Source organism: Artemia sp. Qi Xiang Cuo, chromosome 19, assembly GCF_049724085.1.
Source record: "Artemia sp. Qi Xiang Cuo chromosome 19, ASM4972408v1, whole genome shotgun sequence".
Lineage (NCBI taxonomy): Eukaryota > Metazoa > Arthropoda > Branchiopoda > Anostraca > Artemiidae > Artemia > Artemia sp. Qi Xiang Cuo.
Genome location: NC_142812.1, coordinates 35,250,411 through 35,275,110, shown reverse-complemented (window position 1 = coordinate 35,275,110; position 24,700 = coordinate 35,250,411). Strand labels below are relative to the sequence as shown.

The 24,700-nt window shown below is 35.5% G+C and overlaps 2 protein-coding genes across 3 annotated transcripts in view; both read right to left on the bottom strand.

The window, feature by feature from the left end:
* Positions 1-7,225: 7,225 nt before the first annotated feature.
* On the bottom strand, positions 7,226-8,274 carry Pex3 (peroxisomal biogenesis factor 3). The gene has a single exon (XM_089105635.1). The coding sequence runs from the start codon at positions 8,272-8,274 to the stop codon at positions 7,252-7,254; it is 1,023 nt and encodes a 340-aa protein (XP_088961761.1). The 3' UTR covers positions 7,226-7,251.
* Positions 8,275-8,276: 2 nt separating this feature from the next.
* LOC148940778 (mitochondrial import inner membrane translocase subunit Tim8 A-like) overlaps positions 8,277-24,700 on the bottom strand; it is a 32,335-nt gene continuing 15,911 nt past the window's right edge. The window contains exons 1-3 of one of the 2 annotated variants that reach the window (XM_089105636.1): positions 19,516-19,665; positions 13,530-13,639; positions 8,277-8,462 (exon numbers count right to left, since the gene is read on the bottom strand). In XM_089105636.1, coding sequence (XP_088961762.1) covers positions 8,277-8,462; positions 13,530-13,619 — 276 coding nt within the window. In that variant the 5' untranslated portion in view covers positions 13,620-13,639; positions 19,516-19,665. Of the gene's footprint in view, positions 8,463-13,529; positions 13,640-19,515; positions 19,666-24,700 lie in introns of those variants that run through there. The other variant, XM_089105637.1, reaches the window with a different exon arrangement.

The following is a 24,700-nucleotide window of genomic DNA, read 5'->3' as shown; positions in this document are numbered from 1 at the left end:
TCAATAACTTTGTCCATTGTCTTTCGGTAAAAGGCATACGTGTTTTTTTCCAAGTCTGTTTGGGATTCTATTTCGTTTTTTACTAGACTGTCCGAACTTATTGTCGATTGAGATGTTCTCATGAAATTTGTACGTTTTTTGGCGAGCATCTTTATTGTGTCATTTGTATTTTACATCATGGGAACAAGTATTCCAAAGCTTGAGAAACTTTTGGTGTAACCAGATAGCCAAAAATTTAACGAAAGACAATCGTCCAAGTAATGCACTGTGTTGCATTGACTTTAGTGCAAAATTGTATTGCTCTTTTTATTTTCATTAGTTTTGTTCTAGTGGTAAAATAATAGTAGCTTTAAAGAAATCCCTGGACTACTCAATAACGTCACATTTTTTTTTCTATGATTGGAGAACCTTGAGTAGTTCATTCAAGGTGGCGGAGACCAAAAGCATACTTTTTTTTTAGAAAAATTTCATCTTTTGCCCTTTATACATTTAGCAATTTTATGCAATCAAGTTTTAGCCCTTTTATGCATTTTCACTGCCCCGGAGGGGGTAAATGACATTCATCCCGCTTTTAGTACTTGCCATGTTCCCACGTAATTAAAAAACAATTATTAAAAAAAAAAATTTCTCATAAATGAGAAAATGTTAATGAAAAATTACACGTCCTCCGTATGTGCTACTATTTTAGCTGTATTATTCGCCAAGGCTTTTCCGTGGATTAGTGCCAGCACACTAAATGTTATGTGGCTCGTCGACTACAAAATCGAGGTATGTAGCGTTTTTTGTCGGAGAAATCATTTTTACGTAAAATATTTCTCTGCGTTTTGGCCAGCTCCAGTAGTAGAAACTAGTGGTGGGACGATTTTTCGGAACAGGGAAAATCAGGAATGTTTCTAGAATCGAAATCGAGGCAAATTTGCCGATTTCAGAAATGGTTGTGTCGTCAGGTTTTATTCTTAGAATTAGGTTTCCACTTATTATGCAAATTTACTTATCAGGAATTGGGTAAGTCTCACATTTCTCTGATTAAAGATCAGCTAACGTTCTTACTTTGTGTATAATTAATTGCTTCTTCTTTTTTAGTGATGATAACCCTGTTCAGACCATCAAAATTTTATGCATATGTGCACTTTCGTAGCGTAAAGAGCAGAGTCAGTGTCATTTTAAGGGTTGTCAAATTTCTGTTAGGATTTAAGATAGATTTATTAATTGAGCCTACAACTCTTTTAAAAAAATAGTTTTGACAGCTTCAAATTTTTAACTACAAACTAAAGAAAGCAGAACAATACAGAACTTAATCTACTTATCTCCTGCTTCTTCAGACAGTGCAGTTATTTTTTTTTATGGGAACATTTACATAGCACGAGAAACATGAACGGAAATTTGTTTCTGATGGAGCGATCTCTTTAAAAACCCAGACAAGAGACTAATTTAACATGGAATATAGTTAATTAGAAGATTTTGGACATTTTGCGAGAGGTTAGGCTCAAAAGAGCCTCTGGCAGATGTGCCTGCATACTCCCATATGAAAATAAGCAAGATAAAAAATTGATCAGTCTGCATACTTAAAATCCTATCCTAAAGCGGTATGCACTAGAATGTCAAGAATAGCTCACATTTTTTACATTTGTATTTTTAAGGGGATTTCAACCTTGTTACCTGCTTCAGAAACCTGACTTATACTGTATAGAAGTCGTTGTTTCTTTCAACTGATTACTTCAAAGAGACAAAGTTATACTATGCATAACAGTTCTGGTATTTCATTGTCCGTGTTAACTAAATTAATACTTAATTAAATCAAATAAGTTTAACCCTTATAAGTTAAGACGCTCCTTTGAGGTGTAGAACTGCTTATATTCGAAAAGAGGCAAAAAAAATAAATGTATTTTTCCTTATTGGATCGATTGTTGGAGAGTGCGAAGCGACTAAATGTCCCCTTTTTGACAAAGCCTAGTATCAGAGCAACTATGTATGAGACGGTTTCTTTTTAATCTAGGGTTTCTCTAAGAACATTAAAGTAGAATAATCATCAGCCCATTGACAATTACATTGTGCGCTCTTAGTATGAAATTAATTAATTAATTGTGCGCTAAAAAAAATATAAATGTTCTTACTTTTATAACTTTAATAAATCAAATAATATTAACATTTTGATTACTAAATATCAGTATATGTATATTAAACTGACAATGCACATTCATTTGTATTTTTTTCAGTACATCGCAAATTATATTCTGGCCTTGGGAAGGCACATTGGGGTTTTGAGCCAAACTTGTGTTAGTTTCTGCTCGTTGTGAGTTTGACTCGGTTATTTAGTGTAATATCTGTCCGTTTTGGGTTTCATTTATTTATCATTGTTGATTTGCGGTAGTTTCACGCTTGGTAGATTATTTGATTTTATTTTTGCTCATTTTTTGTTTAATGGAGTTCTTTACTTTTCTTTGAAAAACTTATTTTGTGGAAAAAATTTTTTTTAATTAATTTCTGTTCATTTTATATTGACATAGTCTTTTCAGGCAAGAAGAAAAAAATACTCTCAACCTTTTCGTTTTTTTAAGACTTTATAGTTTGGTCTGCTATTTGTATGCCGGAAAAAAATTTTCAGCAATTTTTAACAACATACACCCTTTTAAAAATCTGGACACAAATAGTAGTGTTTAGTTTCGTTTCATACCTCCTCTAGTCGACCTAAAATGGAAAACTTGATGCCATTCTTAAAAAAATCTGCTTACTTTCTTTGATAGGTTGGATACACTTACGCTATTTTGACTTGGTTAAAATTTAAGAGCAGAAGTAGCCCCGACAGTTTGAACATAATGCCCTCAATCGCTCCTGGGGTACTGCTGAGATACCTTATTGGGAATTAGCATTAACACAGTGCGTTTTGATTTAATCTTAAAGCAACATTTAGTCTTTAAACATAAAGGCAAATGGGAGGGTGGGCGTGGTAGGGTTATTAGTTGCCCTCCAATCCCTTTCGATTATTAAAAAGGAAATCAGCCCTTTCTATTTTCAATCAAATGAGCCCTTTTCGAAGTTCCTACGACAACTCCTTCGATACGAAGTGCCCTGGTCTAAACAACAACAACGACAAAAAAAAAAAATCATACATTATACCCACATCGATCTTTACTATAAAAATTTCAAGCCTTCCGATTACTTTCGACTATTAAAAAGGGCACTAGGCCTTTCAATGTCCAATCGAATTAGACCTTTTTGAGTTTCTACGACAACGCTTTCTATAAACACCTAGTATCCCCCAGGGCATAAATTACAACCCTTACCCTAAGGGCTGTGAGAGTGGTTGTCATCCTCTAAGACATAATTTCCAGAACTTTCAACTACGTTAAACAAAATGGCTATCTCAAAATTTTGATTCGAAGTGTTCGGGAAAATGGTTAGTCGCTCTCCCATCACTTTCAACAATTAAAAAAGGCACTAGCCCTTTCAATGTCCAATCAAATAAGCCCTTTTGAAGTTTCTACGACAACGCTTTCAATAAAAACCTTATATACCCCCGGGGCATAACTTAAAACCGTTGCCCTGAGGGCTGGGGGGGGGGGGGTTGTCACACTCAAAGACCTAATTTCAAGAAATTTCTACTACGTTGAACACAATGGCCATCTGAAAATTTTCATTGGATGTGTTTAGGAGAATGGTGCGTGTGGGAGGGTGGCTAGTTACCCTCTAATCACTTTAGACTATTAAAAAGGGCACTAGCCCTCTCAATTCCTAATTGAATGAGCCCCTTTTGAAGTTTTTACGACAACTCTAACTATAAAAACCTTATATGCCCCCAGGGCATAGCTTACAACCTTAGCCCTCGGGGCTCTGGGGGATTTATCATCCTTAAATACATAATTTTCAGAACTTTAAACTACGTTGAACAAAATGGCTATCTCTAAGCTTTGATTGAATGTGTTTGGGGAAATGGTGGGCGTGGGAGGGGTATCAATTACTCTCCACTCACTTTCGACTATAAAAAAGGGCAATTTCAATTTCCAATCAAATAAGTCCTTTCCGAAATATTTGCCATAACTTTATATGTATACCCTATATGTCCCATGGTCATAACTTACAGCCCTTTAGCTGAAGGTCTCAGGGGGTTATCATCCTATAAGATCTAATTTTCAGAACTTTCAAGTATGTTGAACAAATTGTATATCTCAAAATTTTGATTGGATGTTTGGAGAAATGGTGGGCGTGAGAGGGGGGTTAGTTGCCCTTTAATCACTTTCGACTATTAAAAGGGCACTAGCCCCTTCAATTTCCAATTGAATGAGCCCGTTTTGATGTTTTTACAGCATCGCTTTCTATAATAACCTTACATGCCCCCAGGGCATAACTTACAACCCTTGCCCTGAGGGTTGTGGGGTTGTCATCCTTAAAGACCTAATTTCCGAAACTTTCAACTACGTTGAATAAAATGGCTATCAAAAATTTTTGATTGGATGTGTTTGGGGAAAAGGTGGGCGTGAAAGGGGGGTTAGTTGCCCTCAAATCACTTTCGACTATTAAAAAGGGCACTAGCCCTTTGAATCTCCAATCAAAAGAGCTCTTTTTCAAGTTTCTACGACAAAGATCTCAATAGAAACTTACATGCTCCTGGGTCATAACTTATAACCCTTGCCCTGAAGACTGTGGCGAAAGTTTCCTGCTCAAATTTATAATTTCCTGAACTTTCAACTGCGTAAAAAAGAATGGCGATCTAAAACAGTTGAGTGTATGTTTTTGGGAAATAGGTTTGGGTGAGAGGGGGTGAGTTGTCCTCAAATTACTTTCGACTATTAAAAAGGGCACTAGCCCTTTGAACTTCCAATCGAATGAGCCCTTTTCGAAGTTTCTACGACAAAGATTTCAATAAAAACCTTATATGCCCCCAGGTTATAACTTATAACCCTTGCCCTGAAGACTGTGGGAGGAGTGTCCTGCTCAAATGTATGATTTCCTGAAGTTTAAACTGCGTGAACAAAATGCCTATCTCAAAATTTTGATTGGATGTTTGGGGAAATGGTGGGCGTGAAAGGGGTGTTAGTTGCCTTCCGATTACTTTCGACTATTAAAAAGGGCACTAGCCATTTCAATTTCCAATCGAATGAGCCCTTTTTGAAATTTCTACAACACGTTCTATAAAACCTTATATGCCCCCAGGGCATAACTTACAACCCTTGCCCAGAAGGCTGTTGGGGGGTTGTCATCCTGAAAGACCTAATTTCCAGAACTTTAAACTACGTTGAACAAAATAGATATATGATAATTTTGTTTGGAGGTGTTTGGGGAAAAGGTGGGCGTGAGAGGGGGGTTAGTTGCCCTCCAATCACTTTCAACCATTAAAAAGGGCACTAGCCCTTTGAATTTCCAGTCGAATGAGCCTTTTTTGAAGTTTCTACAACACCATCTATAACAACCTTATATGCCCCCAGGGCATAACTTACAACCCTTACCCTGAAGTTTGTGGGGGAGTGTCCTCCTCAAAAACATAATTTCTATGTGGAAATCAACTACGCTTAACAAATTGGAGATCTCAAAATTTTTATTGGATGTGTTTGGGGAAATGGTGGACGTGGAAGGGGGGTTAGTTGCCTTCCAATCACTTTCGACTATTAAAAAAGGCACTAGCCCTTTGAATTTCCAATCGAATGAGCCTTTTTTGAAGTTTCTACAACAACGCCTTTTATAAAAATCTTATATGCCCTCAGGGCATAACTTACAACCCTTGCCCTGAAGGCCGTCGGGGAGTGTCCTCCTCATAAACATAATTTCTATCTGGAAATCAACTATGCTGAACAAAATGACTATCTCAAAATTTTTAATTGGATGAGTTTGGGGGAATGATGCGCGTGGGGGGGGGGCTAGTTGCCTTCCAATCACTTTTGACTATTAAAAAGGGCACTAGCCACTCAAATTTCCAATCAAATGAGCCCTTTCCGAAGTTTCTGCGACAACTCCTTCGATACGAAGTGCCCGGATATGGAAAAAAAAAATACATTGTGCCAACATCGTTCTTTACTGAGGCACCGCTATTGCGCTGCCCATGATTCTTAGCTGAAAGGTTCAAATAAAAACGTTTTCCTTCGTAATTCTATCCCAATCAGCGTTAACCTAAATTGTTCTATTGGTGTTCTTACTTGAATATTTCGAGTTTTTTTTGTATTTTAATCTTGCTGCTGTCACTTCCTCTTTTTTTGTATTTTCTGCTGTTTCTCGATCGCACAACAATACATAAAACTAGAACAGGATTCTTCAGAATAAAACAAATTGATAATTGATAATGAAAACAACAGTAGTACATCAAGATGTGAGTTAAGCTACAATATCTGTAACATTCAATTTAATGAAATAAGTTTAATACTTAGTGCCTCCTTGGCTGAATTTTAAAGATTCTGCTTAGTTTAAAAAGGCTTAAAGTATTTATATTGCTTCTTCATTATTCAAACCAGTGATTCCCAAACCATTTGGGGATGCATTGAATACAGATAGGGAGCAGGAGAGGTTGATCCTCCAAAATCAAAACACTTTCCCTCCAAAAAACAAGTTTTGATTCAGACATATAGCTATGAATTCAACCTAGCTTTTTCGATTGATGACACAACTGATGGCTACCATCTCGTGTTCGAGATAAGGTACCTCTGCTGCCTTTCAACTATCAATTACAGGGATCGCGAGACAAGCGAAGAGGAGCAGAGACGATTGAAATCTCATGTACACACATGTACATGTGTGTATAACACAATCCTGCCAAAAAAAATTAAACGGCAACAACTGCAAAGGATGGAGCTTGTCAAAAGAATCACTCAATTGTTCCTCAAAATCAAACTCAAAGGAATGATAGATGGACAAGAGTCAAGAGAAAGACCATAGAAGTGTTAGATTGAAAACTTCGAACGCTAATACATTTTACAGCTATCCAAAATAGCACTAAGCAGGTCATCGCATAGACTCCTGGTCAATGTCTTCAAAAATTGTGGTCATAATACGTCCAGTGATGGATGGGACATAAGTCAGTGACCTAGTAACTTCAATTTTAAGTAAGTAGCCTAGTAACTTCAAACTGAAATCGTAAGAAATCTTGTAGTTTTGCACGGAATATGTTTTGGTTTGACACGACTGAGTAAAGGTTCATACAATTTTTTTTTTTTTACTCGAGACCTTGTAAAATGGAAAAAAATCCTACATAGCTTAGACAATTTTTGCTGCTACATGGAAACAAAATACTACGGAGAGGCACAATTTAGGATTTACTGAAGAAAATTATGCACAAAATGATTCATAAACATTGCCCATAAATGTAGATAGGTGCATTTGTTTACACACCTTATCCATCCAATTGCAAGAAACATTTCCAACAAAAAACCCATTTAGAATCGGCACAACTTTAACCAAAGGAAGTTTATTATCAACTACACTAAAGTTTTCCTCACAAGCATCCAGTAGAAAATCCCAACTCATATGCAGTATTTCCGAGATAATAGTCGAAGCCTCATTAGTCTCAAGTAGCTCAGAAGTTTCTGTATTCATTCGGTTCAAAATGGCGTCATTCCAGCTTCCATCAAAAGAGCCATTGTTATTCATACTGTTGACTTCGGAAGCAATCATAGTTCGAATATAAATCTTCGGGGCCTGTTTAAAATCGCTGACAATAACTCGTTCAATGTCATTAAGAAATACTTGTAAATCAAAGGTAGATACTGATTTTGTCAAAGGAATACTCTGAATAACAGATTTTACAATTGGTTGAATATAAGCCACTAGCTCTTCTAATCCTTGGTTTATAAAATGATCACACGCAAGAAGATACTGTTCTTGAACAGATGAATCAATGATACTAGCACTGTCATCCTCCACTTGTGCCCGATACAAATAACCACCAATGATCCCTAGTTGTACATGGATCAATACAGCTAGAAGGACACTTGAAACTAGAAATGTAATATTTTTTGTGAAAGTCAGTAGCGTTAAATATTCCCAAAGTTCAACCTTATTAGGTGGATTATTCTTTAAAGTTAAAGTAATGCCGTCTACGTCAAGTAGTTTATCTATAGCACGTTTTATTTTCGGCGTAAGGTTCCTACACGTTGTCAAACAAGATTGATAAATGTTTGTAAAATACTGTTGCTTCTTTTCTTTGGCTAAAAGTTGCTTTAAATGACGTTTCTCCCATTCTTCAAACTTGTTCACTGCATATCTTGCAACTAAAGTCCCACCTCCAAGTACAGCACTAGTAATTATAAATTTACGTTTATGTCTCTTAACAAAACCCCAAATTCCTGACATATCTACTCTAGTTCTGCCAATCCAGAAATACCAGCAGATTTTTCCATTCGGTTTACAATAAAGTTAGTTGCATCTAAAAATCTATCAACACAGTAAGTTATACAGTTCTGGGTTCGAGAATCTAATTTCGTACTCGGTTTATCCATACAGGCATCCCAACATTGATCAGTTAACTGATGCACATTTGCCTGAAAAAAGAAAGTAAGAATTAACATCATTATGCACCATTATGTAACGCCATTTTTTAAAAAAAAAAACACTTTTTTTAACAAAAAAATCGCTTCCAGAATGAAAGCAGTTATTCTGAAAATAATCTGCGGTTATTTTAAATAATAAAATTTCCAGTTCATATGTTTTGAAAGGCAAACAGTAAATAAAACTAAAGTAAAGGGCGACATCAAAATATAATATTTGGGAATGGGATTCGTTTTTAACCATTACTTTACCGAGTCCAGTCTTTTTTCTTTACTAGAAGTAGTAATGCCCCAAAAAGTGAATTCACTTTTTTTTTATGACGTCACATTCTAACGTTTTGTGTGACTCCCCCCCCCCAAAAAAAAAGTTTACAGGCGCAAACTCGTATCGATTTTCTTTTGCACAAGCTGAACAGGATTTAAAACGCTGATCGGAAATGAATCAACATATGCAGATTCGAGAGTTGGTAGAGAAACAGAAAAATGAAGTACTCGACACTGTTCTTCTTAACCATACCAACAAGACAACCCGTGAAGAAAAAATTGGCCAGACAGAGCCACAAAAGACTCAAGTATCATAGAAAAGACGGAGCTAAGAGCTGGGGAATAAAAACAAATTAACAATAAATAAAATGTTCGTATTGATGACTTTAGAAATTAAACATAAAACCTCCCAAGGAGATTGGAATAAGGCGCCATTTTTCCATCTCAAATGTCTGGTGTTAACGTTTTAGTTTTACACACTTTGATCGCACAGGGAAGATTGAGATTTTTTTTTTTAGATTGCATTCCCTTCAAGATATTAACTCAACTCGAATGATTTTATTGTCAAACGCCTACAAGGTCATGCCGATCCGTGGCAGTTCTTGTCATAATAAAAGATAAGGCATTAAAAATATAAAATCACAGCCATAGCCATCGTCAAACACATTTAAATGTTGACTATCAAAAACAGAGTCAAGCTAAAACCTAAGACATGGAAATATCCAACTATCTGTAAAAAATAAATAAAATAACTCCCAAGTTTAAATTAAAGAAAAAAACCTTAAAAACCTTTAAAGTTAACAACGAATAAAACGAATAATGAGCTAAACCAAATAATTATGTACAATTACTGACGAGTGAGTGCAGTATTAAAAATCTTGACAAATGATGGAACAAAACTATTTGCGTAACTCGTTTGTCGCGCTGGTACCGGCTGAATTTTAGGTACTGGTTCAGCTACTTGTCGCGGGGTCCGTTGGCGCGAAGGTAGATGCACAGGGGATGAGGATTTCATGAAGCCGCAAATTTACCAAAATACCGACATCAAATTTGAAATACAATTCAACACCACTTGCCGAAAGAGTTGTAAGGGAAATTTGTTTTAAAAGGGAGCAATAGGTGACTTTGGGAGATTTAGAAACTACCAGCTGAGCTCGGTATTGGATACTTTCCAGGCGGTCCTTCTGATCCGAAGTCAGGTCGTAATGCCAAACGGGACAACACATTCTACCAGCGGTCTGATAAATGTAGGGAAAATAAGCAATAAGTGGGGCTTTGGGTCACCACGACAAGCAAGGAACTTTAAAGAAAGGATACCCAGCTTTGCCTGTTTGATCATCTCCTGTGTCTGTTTTTCCCACTTCAGGTCATCTGTGACATATATTCCTAGGAGTTTGATATCCATGATGCTGTAACATGAAAGATTCTGTAAAGCAAGAGATGAGTTGTCCCTCAGAAAACAAAAAGTTAATACGAGCGATTTTTCGCGATTGACGATCATTTTGCCCTCCTCAGCTTGCGGTGATAAACCCACCATTATTCTATCTGCCTTGCCTGAAACATTCTTTTCACCCAGCTCCAGTACGGATAAATCATCAGCAAACTTAAAGCGATCCGAATCATCATTTACAAACTCATTTACCATAACCAAAAAGGAGAGGGCCTAAAATTATTCCCTGGGGAACTCCACAGTAGATTGGCTGGGGATCACATTATGCTGACTTTTACTGTTTTTTTTACTTCTACCTGAAGCAAGCAATCCGAATCATCATTTACAAACTCATTTACCATAACCAAAAAGGAGAGGGCTTAAAATTATTCCCTGGGGAACTCCACAGTAGATTGGCTGGGAATCAGAATAGGCTGACTTTTACTGTTTTTTACTTCTACCTGAAGAAAATTTGTAACTATTCTTATCAAATATGCATCAACATTAATAATTTTCAATGCTAGCGGGTAAGGGTTCTATGGCAGATCGAATCGAATGCTTTCTTTAGGCCAATCGGGATAAGGTTGACCCAGCGTTCCAGCTCATCTAGATGCTTTAAAATCTTATCAAGCAAACTTGTCGAACTTTTGGGAATATTAGCAAATTGTTGAGGGTCAATTTTAAACCGAAAAAAAACTTTCAGCCCCCCAGTGATGAAACTTTCACAGATCTTGCTAAAAATAGAGGTCATCATACCGCACACCAGCAAAATCACAGGCGGCTTCTTTTTTGAGAATAGGGATTATAAATCCCTTTTTCCAGTTTTGTGGGTACTGGCCAGATATTGTAATCTTGTTGAATTTTAAAGTTAACAGAGCACTGACAATTCAGGAAAAGTTTCATTGAGGTCAACAGGAATATCAAGTGGTGTAATGCTGGTGCTCTTCAGTTTCTTCAATTTGAGGCAAACTTGGGATTCCGTGATGATTAGGAAATCCATAAAATCTGGAGATAGATGCGGAAAATCCTTCGAGTTTAATGGTGGAAGTCTGAACAATCGCTGCCAGGTGAGTGTTTAGGCGATCTGCAGTTTCTTTGTCTGGCTAATCATAGCCAAAATCCAGTCCAGTCTGCTTTTTACCTGTCATTTGCTTGATCCTTTTGTACCACTGTCCAGGCTGAGAATCCAATAAATGAGATACTTTCTTTTGGTAGCACATTGCTGCTGCCTGATGGGTTCATTCCTCTGATTTTATTCTTCAGGGTAGTTGCTTCTTTGTCTTTTTTTTTCTGAAAAGTTGTTTCATTTTCCTACTAAGTGCTTGGATTTCTATTGTAAGGTATGGACGGTCTGCTGAAAGACGTTTGTTAACTTTTGCAGGGAAATATAAATGGTACTTGCCGAGAAGTTTGTCATGAAAAGCAGTGGCCATTTCATCAGCATTAGCTGTACAATTTATGCCGTCCCAGTTTTCAGTTGTGAGCCAATTTTCAAAACCAAACAATCCGCCATTTGTGATTGGCCGACTCGTAATTGTTTCTATGGTGTGCGTGACCCGGACTTTGCTTGTAGAGTGGAGCTCAAGGTTGAAGTGGTAGCTTCCTCCTATTGGGGGGCCTGGTGTGGGTTTCCTATAGAACTAAGACATGTTAGTAGCTATGCGGCCAACAGCCGCTTCCCTTTTTGTTGTTGGGCAGTTAACTAACTGTTTTAGACCGAACCCTGCTTCCAAAGACTCTGGTCGTAGTTCGTTAGCGTCACCAAGCAGGAACATACCACCCGTGGGGTATTTACCCTGTATGTAGTCAGCGCTTAATTGAAGCTTTTCCTGGAAAGCTTTTTGAAAACTGACATCTTGTCCTGGCAAATAATAATAAAAAAAAATACAGAAGAAAGAATAGAAAACGTATTGAATTTCACAGCATACAAACTGGTCAAATTTCTATAAAATCTTAAAGAAAAAAGAAATCAAAAGAGGAAATTATATTCTATCTGCGAAAGTCAAGATTATTAAGATTTAAGATTATTATGAGTCAGTATTAAACTAGGTTTCAAAGAAGTAATAATGATATACTGGAAACTCATTCTTATAATCTACAGAAGTGCAACAGAAAGCCACTTTGGAAAGTCACCAGACAGAGGTGTTGCATGAAATTGCAAATTTTTAGATCATATTGTTCTAATCAGTTTCATGTGCACTTAAAACGTATGAACGAGTCCTTATTTATTGGCCATTTTTACAAATGAAGGATAACACATTACCAAAGATTGTGCTTTTTGACCGCCTATCTGAGTATATGGGGCCAATCGAAAAGCAGGTCGTCCCTGAATGGGGTCAAAAGACTTTGTACAAAAGGAAATTGGAACTACATGGGAAAGGGTAGAGAGCTTTGAATAGATTGGGGTGAATGAGCCAGTGCAACTGTGCTGGCCTCAGGCAACTTAATACTACACTGAGAGTAGTAGTAGTATCTCTCCCAGTGCTGCAGAATGAAAAAAGGAAGTTGATACTTACCTTCTCAAACTAAAAAAAACAGATTGCAACAATGCATTTATACACATTATTAAAGGGAAAGCTCTAACCAGCAAAATGGATGGGAAAATGTAGAGTTTTGAACTACCACACTAGTTTTCACACCAATTTACAAAAAAAAAAACACTTCTTAAAAGATGAGTCATCCCCTGGACATTATGCTATTTTTTCACATTGCAAAATACATATCCCTTCCTTCATATGATTTACAAAATTACTATCATGTAACACTCTTGCATATTTCTACAGTACCATCTATTGAATTTTTCAAGCACAAAAGTTTTAAGAATTTATGTTCAATAGGATATTCAATTTTTGTTATACTATGCCAGTACTTCTTATTTCAAAAGTTTATGCCTCAAATTAGTTGGCAAAATGGAATATTGCAGTATGCAGCGGACAAAAGTATAAAAGCTCTTCAAAAAAACTAAAAACGCATGTCCATTCATGCATCAATGAAAACTATTTAAATAACCCCAAATAACAATATTCATAGTAGGTAATGCTCAATACTGTGAATCGTAGGGTAGAATAGAAGCCCATAAAAATTATATGGAGTTATCTTTAATTATCCTGTTTTTTTTCCCGAGAATACTAGGTGCTTGCAATCAAGATACCTATCAATCATATATCATTGTACAGGACCTTCCGACCTGCAACATCATTAGTGTGCTTAAAAAAAACAATGACAAGTAACCTAGCTAATCACATGAAACAAATCAAGCCCTTTAAAAAAAACTATATTTTTTTGATCTTGCACTTTTTGATGTATTTCCAACAGCATTTTGGGTCAAGGTAAGGTATTTCAAAACCACACATTACACTCAAACTTACATTAAATCTTTGCTTTTGAGTTTCAGCTTCAATAAAACCCTGCAACTGTTGATCTTTCAAAACACCATTGCCAAGTGCATCAAGGTTCATGCTCTTGCTTGCTCAGTTTACTGAAAGTAGTAAAGTAATCAACATTTTATGTAAAAAAAAGAATAGCAACAAGAATCCTTTGGTTGTCATTTCAATAGTTTCTTCTTGTGATCTTTTATTACTTAAATTAAGATGTTTTAGCATTGGTAGCATCAGTTTTTGTCTTTAATATGAAATAAATTTGATGACTAAAAAGACTGTTGCCATTTCTTAGGATTAATTAAAAACAAACTTACAGAAAAAGAAACTTTTCAAAGAAAAGTAAAGAGCCATATTAAACTTAAGACCAGCAGAAACAAATTGCTATAACACAAACTCAAAACAACCAACAATTACTATTAAAGAATAAATGAAACTTAAAACAAACAGAAATTTAAATAAATGATTATAGAAAACAGACTGATAGCAAGTACTAATATAGATGAATAAATAAACCTTAAAACAAGTAAAAGTTAAATTGAATGTTCAAGTCAAACTTAAAACAAACAAAAATTATTACAAAAAGTAGTTTGGCTACTGACCTTTTCTCTCTTTCATAACCATAAAACTCTAAAGCTTGTTGCATCATTTGTGTTTTATTGAAAACTAAATTTACCTTCAACACTATGCTTTTGTTTTTCAAAACATCGACGAAATATAAACATAAAATCACTATAATAATCAAGACAACTGGATCTAATAAAAATAAACTCAATATTTGATTTATGATAATAAATCTTAGATACTCGGCAATTCAAAATTTTATTTCACTGCAATTTCTATTTTGATTTGTCAATGTTATAAATATAAAAGAAAATACTGGTAATATATATTGTTTTCAGTAAAGCGCAAATGACACAACAAGCTTTAGACTTTTACTGTTGGAGAAGGGAGAAAAAAACAGTAGCCACACTCCTGTTTGTGGCAATTTTTGTTTGTTTTAAGTTTGACTTCAAACATTCAATTTAATTCTTATTTGTTTTAAGAGTTATTTATTCATCTATATTAGTACTTGCTATCTGTCTGTTTTCTATAATTGTTTATTTAAATTTTTGTTTGTGTCGAGTTTTATTTATTCTTTAACAGTAATTTTTGGTTGTTTAGAGTTTGAATTATTATAGGAACTTATTTATGTTGGTTTTAAGTTTAATATGGCTCTTTAATTTTTATTGAAAAACTTCTTTTTCTGTTTTTTTTTATTTAATTGATTTCTGGTCAATTCTTATTGCCACAGTTTTGGTTTATATTATGAATATTTCTCCAGTTTTTCATGTCTCTGGCGTATAAATTAAAATATTTTAATTCTAATTTAATAGTTCTAATTAGCAACTTTTGATTTATTTCAACACCCACTCCATATTCCCTGAAAGTTTCAACTAGATGTCATTAGCTATTCCTGGGATATTTCAGATACAAACTTCTGACAACCGAGATGCATGTAGTATCTTTTGATTGCATATGCTGACCCTTAGCCACTCCTTAAATATTGAAGATATTCTCTGTTGATAACCTGGATGCACATAATGTCTTTTGATTTAGTTTAAAATCGCCTAAGCGTTCCCTGAAGGTTTGAGCACTGTTGAACATGCTCTGAAAGTTTGAACTTAATGCCCTCAGCCATTCCTGACCCAATAACTGATGTGTCCTTTTGACAATCAGCATGCACGTAGTTTGTTCCGATTTTGTTAAACATTCCCTAACATTCTCTGGAAGTAGTCACTGTTGCACCCACAGTAGTAATAGTAGCAGCCCTAAAATTTTCAAGTTAATACCCTTCCCCATTCCTAAGGTATTACAGATATGCCTTTTTAATAATTCAGATGCATATATTTTGATTTAGCTCAACATACCCTGAAATTTCACCACAATACCTTTAGTCTTTTTGGATGCACATAGAATCAACCCCCCTCCTCTTTCCCAATGATAAATCCTGTATGTTGAAAATGGATAAATTAAATAATTTATAATCCTTGCCCTGGGGGGGGGGCAAGGGATTGGCAGAGGCAAAGCTATTAGTCCTTATGATTATTTTGAATAAAACAGCTTTTCAATCATTGTAAAAAGGAACATCTCATGTCTCTGTTCTTTATTCAGCTTCCCTCTCAATTAATTTGAAGTTCCAACTGAATACCCTTAGCCATTCCTAAGATATTGCTATTGTACCCTTTTGACAGCTCTCCTTCATATAGTGTGTTTTATTTTGTTTGACACCCCCTTCAATATTTCCTAAAGATTTTACCATGATGCCCTTAGCCTTTTAAAAGACTCTGGATAAACTTATCCCATATAAATAAACAAAGGGCAACTTATATAATATACAACACTTGTCCAATGGGGCTGTTGATTTTTTTTTTTTCATCCCTGGATGCATAGTTATTTGACTTTCCAACTATTTTGAACAAGAGGGCTATTCCAAAATTTTGATCAAATGTCTTTGGAAACATTGTAGCTAAAAAGGGCATGGGAGGGGGGCTGGTTGCTTTCACACCATTTTTCAGCACCCCCACCCAATATGCTTTGAAAGTTTAAACTCAATAACTTCAGCCATTCTTGGGATACTGCAAATATGCCTTTTTGAAAAAATGGATGTACACAGTATTTTTTGATTTGGTTAAACATACCCCTCAACATTCCCCAAAGTTTGCCTTAATACACATAACCTTTTTGAACACAATCAGAATCAAACATTCCATCTTTTCCTAAGTCTTGCAATTAAAAAAGGGTAAATTTTATAATTTACAATCCTTACCCTGGGGCTTTGGGGGCATCTCCAAAGGCATAGCTACTAGATCTTTTGCCAATTTTGAATAAAATCATTTTTCAAAATTTTGATCAACATTGAGGGGAACATCTAGAAAGGGTAAGGAGGGCTTGTAGTCCTCCAATCACTTTTCAACATCCCCTGTAGGTTTTAAGTTAATACCCTTAACCATTCCTAAGATATTGCCAATTCGCCCTTTTGACAACCAACATACACATAAGATGTTTTTATTGTGTTCAGCATTCTGCTCCAAATCTGTCAAGGGTCATTTTATTCCAATAGGCATAATTATTTTGACCTGTAGACTATTTTGAACAAGGTGGCTATTTCAAAATTGTGATCAACCGTTTTGGAGAGAGGGCAGCTAAAGAGGCATAAGAGGTGCTTGCAGCCCTCTAACCACTTTAAAACGTTCCCCCAACATGTCCTGAAAGTCCCCCTCAACATGATATAACCAGAATCAAAGCTTTTTTCCTTTTACATAATTTACAATCCTTGTTCTGGTACTGTGGGGGTATGGCATCCCTGGGGAAATAGCTACTACACCTTTTGATGAGTTTTAATAAAATGAAAGTTCCAAAATTTCAACCAATTTTGAGAAAAGGGGGCACATAAAAAGGGCAAGAAGGAGGGGGACTGGATGCCTTACAACCTCTCTTCAACATCCCTTGAAAGTTTCAAACTAATGCCCTCAGCCGTTCCTTAGATATTGCTGATATTCCCTTTTCACAACCAGCAAGAACATTGTATTTGGCATCCCTTTCAACATTTCTTAAGTTCACTGTAAAACTCAAAGCTTTTCTGGAGATCAAAGATCAAACATGTTCTCTTTTCCTGATAAAAGACCTTATAAGTTAACAATGGGCAACTTGCATAACTAACAGCCCTTGCAACAGGGGCTGGGGGGTTCATCAACCCTAGAGGTAGTTATTTGACCTTTATACTAATTTGAACATAATAGTTATCTCAAAATTTGGTCGGATATATTTGGGGAAAAAGGGGCAAGGGGGGGGGGGTAGTTTCCCTCTAATCCCTTTTTATTCTTAAAAAGGGAACTAGAACTTCTGATTTACAATCAAATAAGCCTCCTCCAAAGTGTATATGACCACCTCTTCTGTAAGTGCACACTAAGTGCATGCAGATTGTCCAAATGGCATATCCCAGGAATGGATTAGAAAATTAAGTTGAAACTTTCAGCAAATCCTTAAAGGGGAAGGTCAATTGACCCAGAGGCAATAAGTGCATGGCACTACTTGGCTAATGCTACTACTACAACTACTACTTCTATTGAAACTTCTACTAATGCTAAGAGTAGTAAGATCAAAATTTCATGAAGTGTTCTAGGGGAAAGCTCATCTAAACTAAAATTCACTATGCATATACAGGTTATCAAAAGAGCATATCAGCAATATCATAGCAATTGCTAGTTGTATTAAGTTGAAAATTCCAGGGCTTGATGAGGGGGATGTTCAACTGACCAAAGGCAATATTATAATACTACTGCTGCTACTAGTGTTAGTACTATTGCTGGTAATACCACTACTAGTCCTAAAACTATTACTCTTGTTACTACTACTGGGACTACTATTAAAGTTATGGGTAAGTGTATGAAGGTGAAATTTTCAGGAAATATAGAGGGTGCAGTTGAATTGAATCACAACACGTCATCTGCATGCAGGTTGTACAAAGGACATATCAACAATTTCTTAGGAACAACCTGGTGTGTGAAGTTCCAATTTACAGTGGTTGTTGTGGGGGATGTTGGACTAGCCAAAAGACAATATTTGCATCCTACTACTTCTACTGCTAAAACTGCTACTAGTAATAATACTACTAATAATTCTACTGCTACTACTTAGTTCATAATTGTCTAAACCAGATAAATTTTTGCACTATGTGCTCACAATGTACAATTTTGTATATTTTACTGTGAATGTTTGAAAATTCATGAATGTCAACATTCACTGGTGAATGTCCAAAATACCTTTTTATCTCCTTGGATTTAGTCAGCATTGCCAGTCAACTTTTTCAGTTTTTTCAAATTCATTTAATTAACAAAACAAGACATAGCTCTTGTGGGCAAAGCCCAAATATGATGTCTCTTAAGTCATAAATAGCAAAATAAAGTTGTCTGATAAAACTTTGTCAGGATAAATAAACTAAAGGATAAAAACACTTGAGATGGAGAATAAAATTGTCTGATAAAAACTCCATCAGGATAAAATAAAATAAAGAATAAAAACTAAGCTTTAGAAATGTGCTTACTTAATAGGTCTATGTCTATTGGAATTTGGACAAAACAACATTATACCTTAGTCTCAGTTTGCATATTTCCTTTATTCTGGTTGTAGTTTGAAAATGCAATTCCTATTGTTTGAGTAAAATTTTAAGCCATGTTAATGCTTTTTTCTAAATTTAGGAAATGTAGGCCTATTCGCAGATCTTTGAAACCTCATGAATTGGAATTGAGCAAAGTTGTGAAGCTGAAAATACTTTACTTGTACTTTATTTAGGCCTAGGCTTAGTAGAAGATCTAATTTTGCAAGGTTTCATATTTATAGCAGAGCAATTTTTAAAATAATCAAAGATCAGTGTCCTCTATAAGCAGAAGGAGTACAGGTAGAGAGAGAGAGAGAGAGAAAGAGAGGCAGAGTGATTCATTGGTTGAAAAACTGCTGGCAGTATGCCTGTGTGTCTGAGCAGGTGTTTGCATATAGGGCCTATGCCTAGTTCAGAGTACCTTCCCAGCACATACTTTAGTCTATAGATCTGTTTCTGAAAGTCATTTTCAAAACCTAACCCCTTTCCAAGATAGAAAAAAAGTGAGTTATCTAGAGTTTTACCACCTAAGCCTATTTAAGTAATTTAGGATGTTTTAAAGTTGACTTGTTACCAGAATTATTTTGTCTTTCTTAGATCTGGTCATATAAGAGACTGATACTGTAAAATAAACAAGTACCCCACCTCAAAGTAATTCCTAACAAACCTGAAAGATGGACAACAAAAGTTGTTGTAATTCTTTCTAGGCCTAACCTACCATCTCCTTGTCCATCCAGATGAAGCAAGTAGTTTAACCTAGGCTTAATTAAAGCAGAAAAATATTTCTCTACGGAATATTAGATGTAATAAAAATGGTACACCTAGAACAGTACGCACCTATTAGATTTTTTGACAACTAGTCTGCAATAATTTTGCTATTTCGCCAATGAAAACTATTCTCATTCATTTTTCTTCTTCTTCTTCTATTTAACAGCAAGCGGGCTTTTCAGTAAAACTATTTAGCCCTTTTCCTTTTGCTTCACTCTGTGGGCTACAGAGCTACTGGCTTGATTGCCTCATATTTATTATATATATTCAGATATCTTTCAGCAGATCTTTCGACTCTAGGAGTTCAAATATAAGATGATAGATGTCAATTTCTATGCTCTGTGTGCAGGTATAGTTGGCTAGGCTCTTGGCTAATAGTGGGATTTTGTGGTGTTTAAAGTATTTTAACAGTTTAGAAAGCAAGGTATGTTGTGCAGACGTCAGCATATTACATTCAAATAGGCAATGGTCAATTGTTTCATTATTCATATTACAATGCCTGCAAAGAGGGGACAGGGGAATTGAACCACTTGAATTAGAAAGCTTATATGAGAATGCAAGGAAATTTAGTCCATTTGTTCCAGAACGAATTCTATGATAAATTCTAGAAAGATACTTATTGGGAAAGGGGGAAAGGATAGGATTAATCTTATTAAAATTAATATCTGATAGCCTCCATCGGTAAATATCTCTAATTGGGATTGGTCTCCCACTTGGCTGGTCAATATTTATAGCATTTTTTGCTATTTCATCAACCTGATGATTACCACTTATGCCAGAATGGCTAGGAATGTACTGAAAGTTTTTATGCCACTTGAAGCAAGATTATCAATAATACTGTGACAATGATAAGTGTCAATGTCCAACTTATATTGAGGAGCTGAGGCCAGCAACTCAAGGCTTGATAAAGAGTCGGAATAGATGATAATATTATTCGAATTTTCAATCAAAGATTGGTTTTGGTTAAGGTGTACTAATGCCATGATTATGGCATTTAACTCAGCAGACATTATAGATAAATTATTAAATAATCTCTTAGCCATTGCAATTTTCAGGTGAGGAAGGAAAACACCACTTGCAACCTTCTCATTCATTTTTGACCCATCAACAAATATGTGGAAGGGATTATTATAGGTAATTGTATTAAGTTCTGCAAATTTTTTCTGGACAAAAGCAATGGGGGTTAATTCTTTATTCCAATTTGAAAATTCAGTATTTATTATGGGAAATGACCAATTCCATGGAGGGGATTGAGGGAAAGTAAGTGCAATAGACTTTGCTGGTACAGGGAACTTCTTTTGAATATTGGCATACTCATCTGCAATACCTCTATACATGGCTGGATTTCTTAAACAATTATGTATGGTGTGTGAGCTATTTGATTCAATTTTTTTAAGATGTTTTGTCAAGAGAAAGCTACGTCTCTCCCGTCTTGTTGTTAATCCACTCTCCATAAGCAGAAACTTGGTGCTTGTGGGTTTCCTAAGACCAAATATGAGACGTATTATATCATTTTGTGTTGTTTTGATTTTTTGCATCTGGGTCTTTGCACATGCACCATAGACAATGAGCCCATAGTCAATATGGGGTCTTATATGTGATTTATAAAAGTGGAGTAAGGTTTTCTTCTTACAACCCCAGGGTGTGGAAAGAAGTCTTTTTAGTATATTTGCTTTTCTATAACATTTTTTTATTGTGTTTGAAATGTGGAGGTGGAAATTAAGTTTTTGGTCAAGCATGAGACCTAGGTAATTAATATGATTATCTTCTGGAATAGTTGTTTTATTTAGAGTTAGTTTTCCATTAACATAGTTTCGCTTCCGGTGAAATTGGATTATCTTTGACTTGGTGAGTGCAATGGGTAAATCTGAATGTTGAGAGAATTTTTCAAACTGGAAAAGTAACTTTTGCATATTTGACTGTGCTATCTGAAAGGTGTTGCCAGATGACCATAGCACCAGATCATCAGCATATTGTAGATTCGTGTGGGGTAGGTTCATGTCCCAGAGATATAGGGCAAATAGGAGGCAACTGAGGACTGCTCCTTGAGGTAGGCCTTTGGATATTGTCTTTTGGGGTGAAGAGGCTGAACCAACACAGACAATGACACTTCGCACTTCTATGAAGGACTTAATAAAGGATACTAGCTTAGGAGGTACTCCAAGGTTTGCAAGTTTATTTAAAAGGATTTGGTGGTTCACATTGTCATATACTCCTTCAAAATCTAGGAAAGCTGCCACTAGGATATTATTTTTTTTAGAAAGATTCATTTATTGCATTTGTTAGCAAAATGAAAGCATCTGTTGAGGAGTGGTATTTCCTGAATCCAGTTTGAGTGTGTGGGATCATTTTATTTTTTTCAACAAACCAGAGTAGTCTGTGATAAATCATTTTCTCCATTATTTTCCCCATCACAGGTGTAATCATTATGGGCCTATAAGACTCAGGGTTATCTTTTGGTTTATTTTTCTTTAGGAGTGGTAGAAGGGATGAACATATCCATATATTGGGGAAGCTAGAAGATGCCCAAGCGTGATTATAACAATTTATCAGTTCTTGTTTTTATGATGGTGTGAGATTCTTTATCCATGTAGGGTGTATATTGTCATAGCTTCTGCTAGTTTTGGACCTAATATGATGTATTGCATTATTCAATTCCTGGATTGAAAATTGATTAGTTATGTACTCAGATCTTGGGCGTGGTTGGTAGCTAGGGTTCATAGGAATTGTGGATAGTTTGCTTTGATTATTTGATGTTAGTTTATTAACAAAAAGAGTTGCAAATAGGTTAGCCTTTTCATTATCATTGTCATAATGGGTATTATTATGTATAAGCTCATACAGGAGTGGGTTGGGAGAAGTCTTTTTCCCACATATGTGTCTTATGACTTTATGTATAATTGGCTCATGCGTTTCTATGGAGATATTATTTGCAAAATTATTCCAGTATTTACATTTAGCATCTATTATAGTCCTTTTTAGATTAGATTCTGCTTGTAATTTTTTTAAATATGTGGTAGGTGTTGGTTTTTTTATGAATTCTGTCCTAGCTGCCTTTTTTATCCTCCATTTATTTAGGCACTCATTTGTCCACCATGCTTTAGGAATTTGTCTAGGAATTGTTTTCTTAGGTGTTGTCCTGGGGATAGCATGATTAGCTGTATTTATTAGTAAAGATGTCAACGCTTCAGCTTGTGTGTCAACTGTTGTGTTAGAAATGCATGAACTTTGGGTGAAACTTGTAATTTCATCATTTAGCTTATTTTGGAAAATAGACCAATTTGCTTTAGTGTTGATATATTTGGAGGTATGAGATACAGTTTCAGCAGGTTCATTTAGGAAGCAAACTATAGCAAAGTGGTCTGTACATAGAGTATCAATTTTATTTATGTAAATTTTGTTCAAAAAATTTAAAGACACAATTTGTAGGTCAATTGTGGAGAATTTGCCACTTTTGGGGTTGAAATATGCATTCAGGTTTGGAGGGGTAGCAACAGCTAATTCATTTTTATTTGAAGTCATATGCTCAATAAATTTACCAGCTTTATTTGCTGGTTTATTCCCCCACAAAAGGCTGTGGGCATTGAATTCACCACAAATAATGATATTCTTTAACATATTAGAATTATTTATATAATTAAAGAAATCCTTGGCATCTGTAGTTTGGCCATTAGGGTTATTAAAGCTTATTATGTAGGTTTTTAAAATATTCAGCAAAACACTTATACCAATTACATCAACATAATTTTCAAAATCTGGAAAGTTGATGCCACAAAATTGAATTTTATTATTAATTAATAGAGCTACACCACCTCCTTTTCTCTCTGATTATCTATCCTTTCTCAGGATAGTAAATCCCAGAGACTTAATTTGTTGATTTTGGGTTAAATGAGTTTCCTGGAGGCAAGCAATATCAATGGAATTATTATTCATAAAAGATATTAGTTCATTTAGCTTATTTTCTGTGAGTGATCTTACATTCCATTGGAGTATTGATAAATGTTGTGTTGTTGATTTATTCTTCATATGACTGTGTATCAATGTTCAGCTTTGTTAAAAGTAAAGCAAGATCTTTTTTTGCTTGAATGAGCATATCATCTGGGATGTAGATTTTTACCAATTCTGCAATAATTTTTGTTTTCTGTAGTTGATGTATGTTCATGGCCTGAACTGCATTACAGTTTAGAATGAATAAGCATATATTTGGGGATTGCATTTTAGGTAGTGCATCCTGTTTGTTGGTTAAGGGATTGATTCCTGGTAGTGTTTCTGGTTTGTTTCTTCTTCGGAGGGAGGGCCAGGCTGGCCTCATCTCACCGGAAAAGGAGGCTTGTTGGCTTGGTGATTCCTTCTGATATGGATTTGAGCTAGGGGGCTTAGAAGATGGTGTTTTATATGGGGTGCTTGATGCATTGGGGGCATTTGATTTGGGGGTTTTGGTTGGTCTCATTACAGGCTTTATTTGGTATTGTTGGGCAGCATTTGCTTCCATTGCTGCAAAGGGGTATGGGATGGCCTTCTCTGTTGATATTTGGAGTGTTAGAGCTCTTTTCTTGTATGCAGGGCATAATGATTTATTTGTAGATTCAATTGGGCCTTTGCAATTGATGCATGTAGGCTGAGTGTTGTTGCAAGTTGTCAGTTCTTTAGGATGGAAAGATTTACAATTACTACACTCTTGGAGAATTTCATTGCATTTGTTTGTCGTGTGTCCCAGTTTGAAACACTTCTGACACTGAATAGGCTTAGGTTTGTATTCCTTGTGTGGTTTGATTTGCCCAAATAGGAATAATTTTTCTGGGTCGTCAATTTTATCCATTAGGTTGAATAAGAAGGATGTACTAGTTTCTATGCCATTAGAGTTAGGTTTACCAAGTTGGATAACATCCTCAATTGGGAATGTGTTTCCAGCCCTATCTGAGCGTCCTTCTTTTAACTCCTGAGTAGATATCTCTGGGGAACCATTATAAACTACTATTTTTGTTGGTGATTGTTTTGGGTTCCAATTAGATGCAATAATTGGGGTATTCAGAAGGGATTTAAGGTTAATTATTGTATCTGCTGATTTCTGATCTTCTACAGCTATTAGCAGAGATCCATCACGGTTAATGTTAAGAGAGAACATTGATTTTAGCAATTTAAAAATTGCAACTCTTATTGCAGTGATCATTTCTATTTCAAAGGGGGTAGTGGGAGTAATTTTAAGGTAAATTCCTAAGTTTTTGGAGGGAGAATCTTGGGCAAGGAGAGGGGA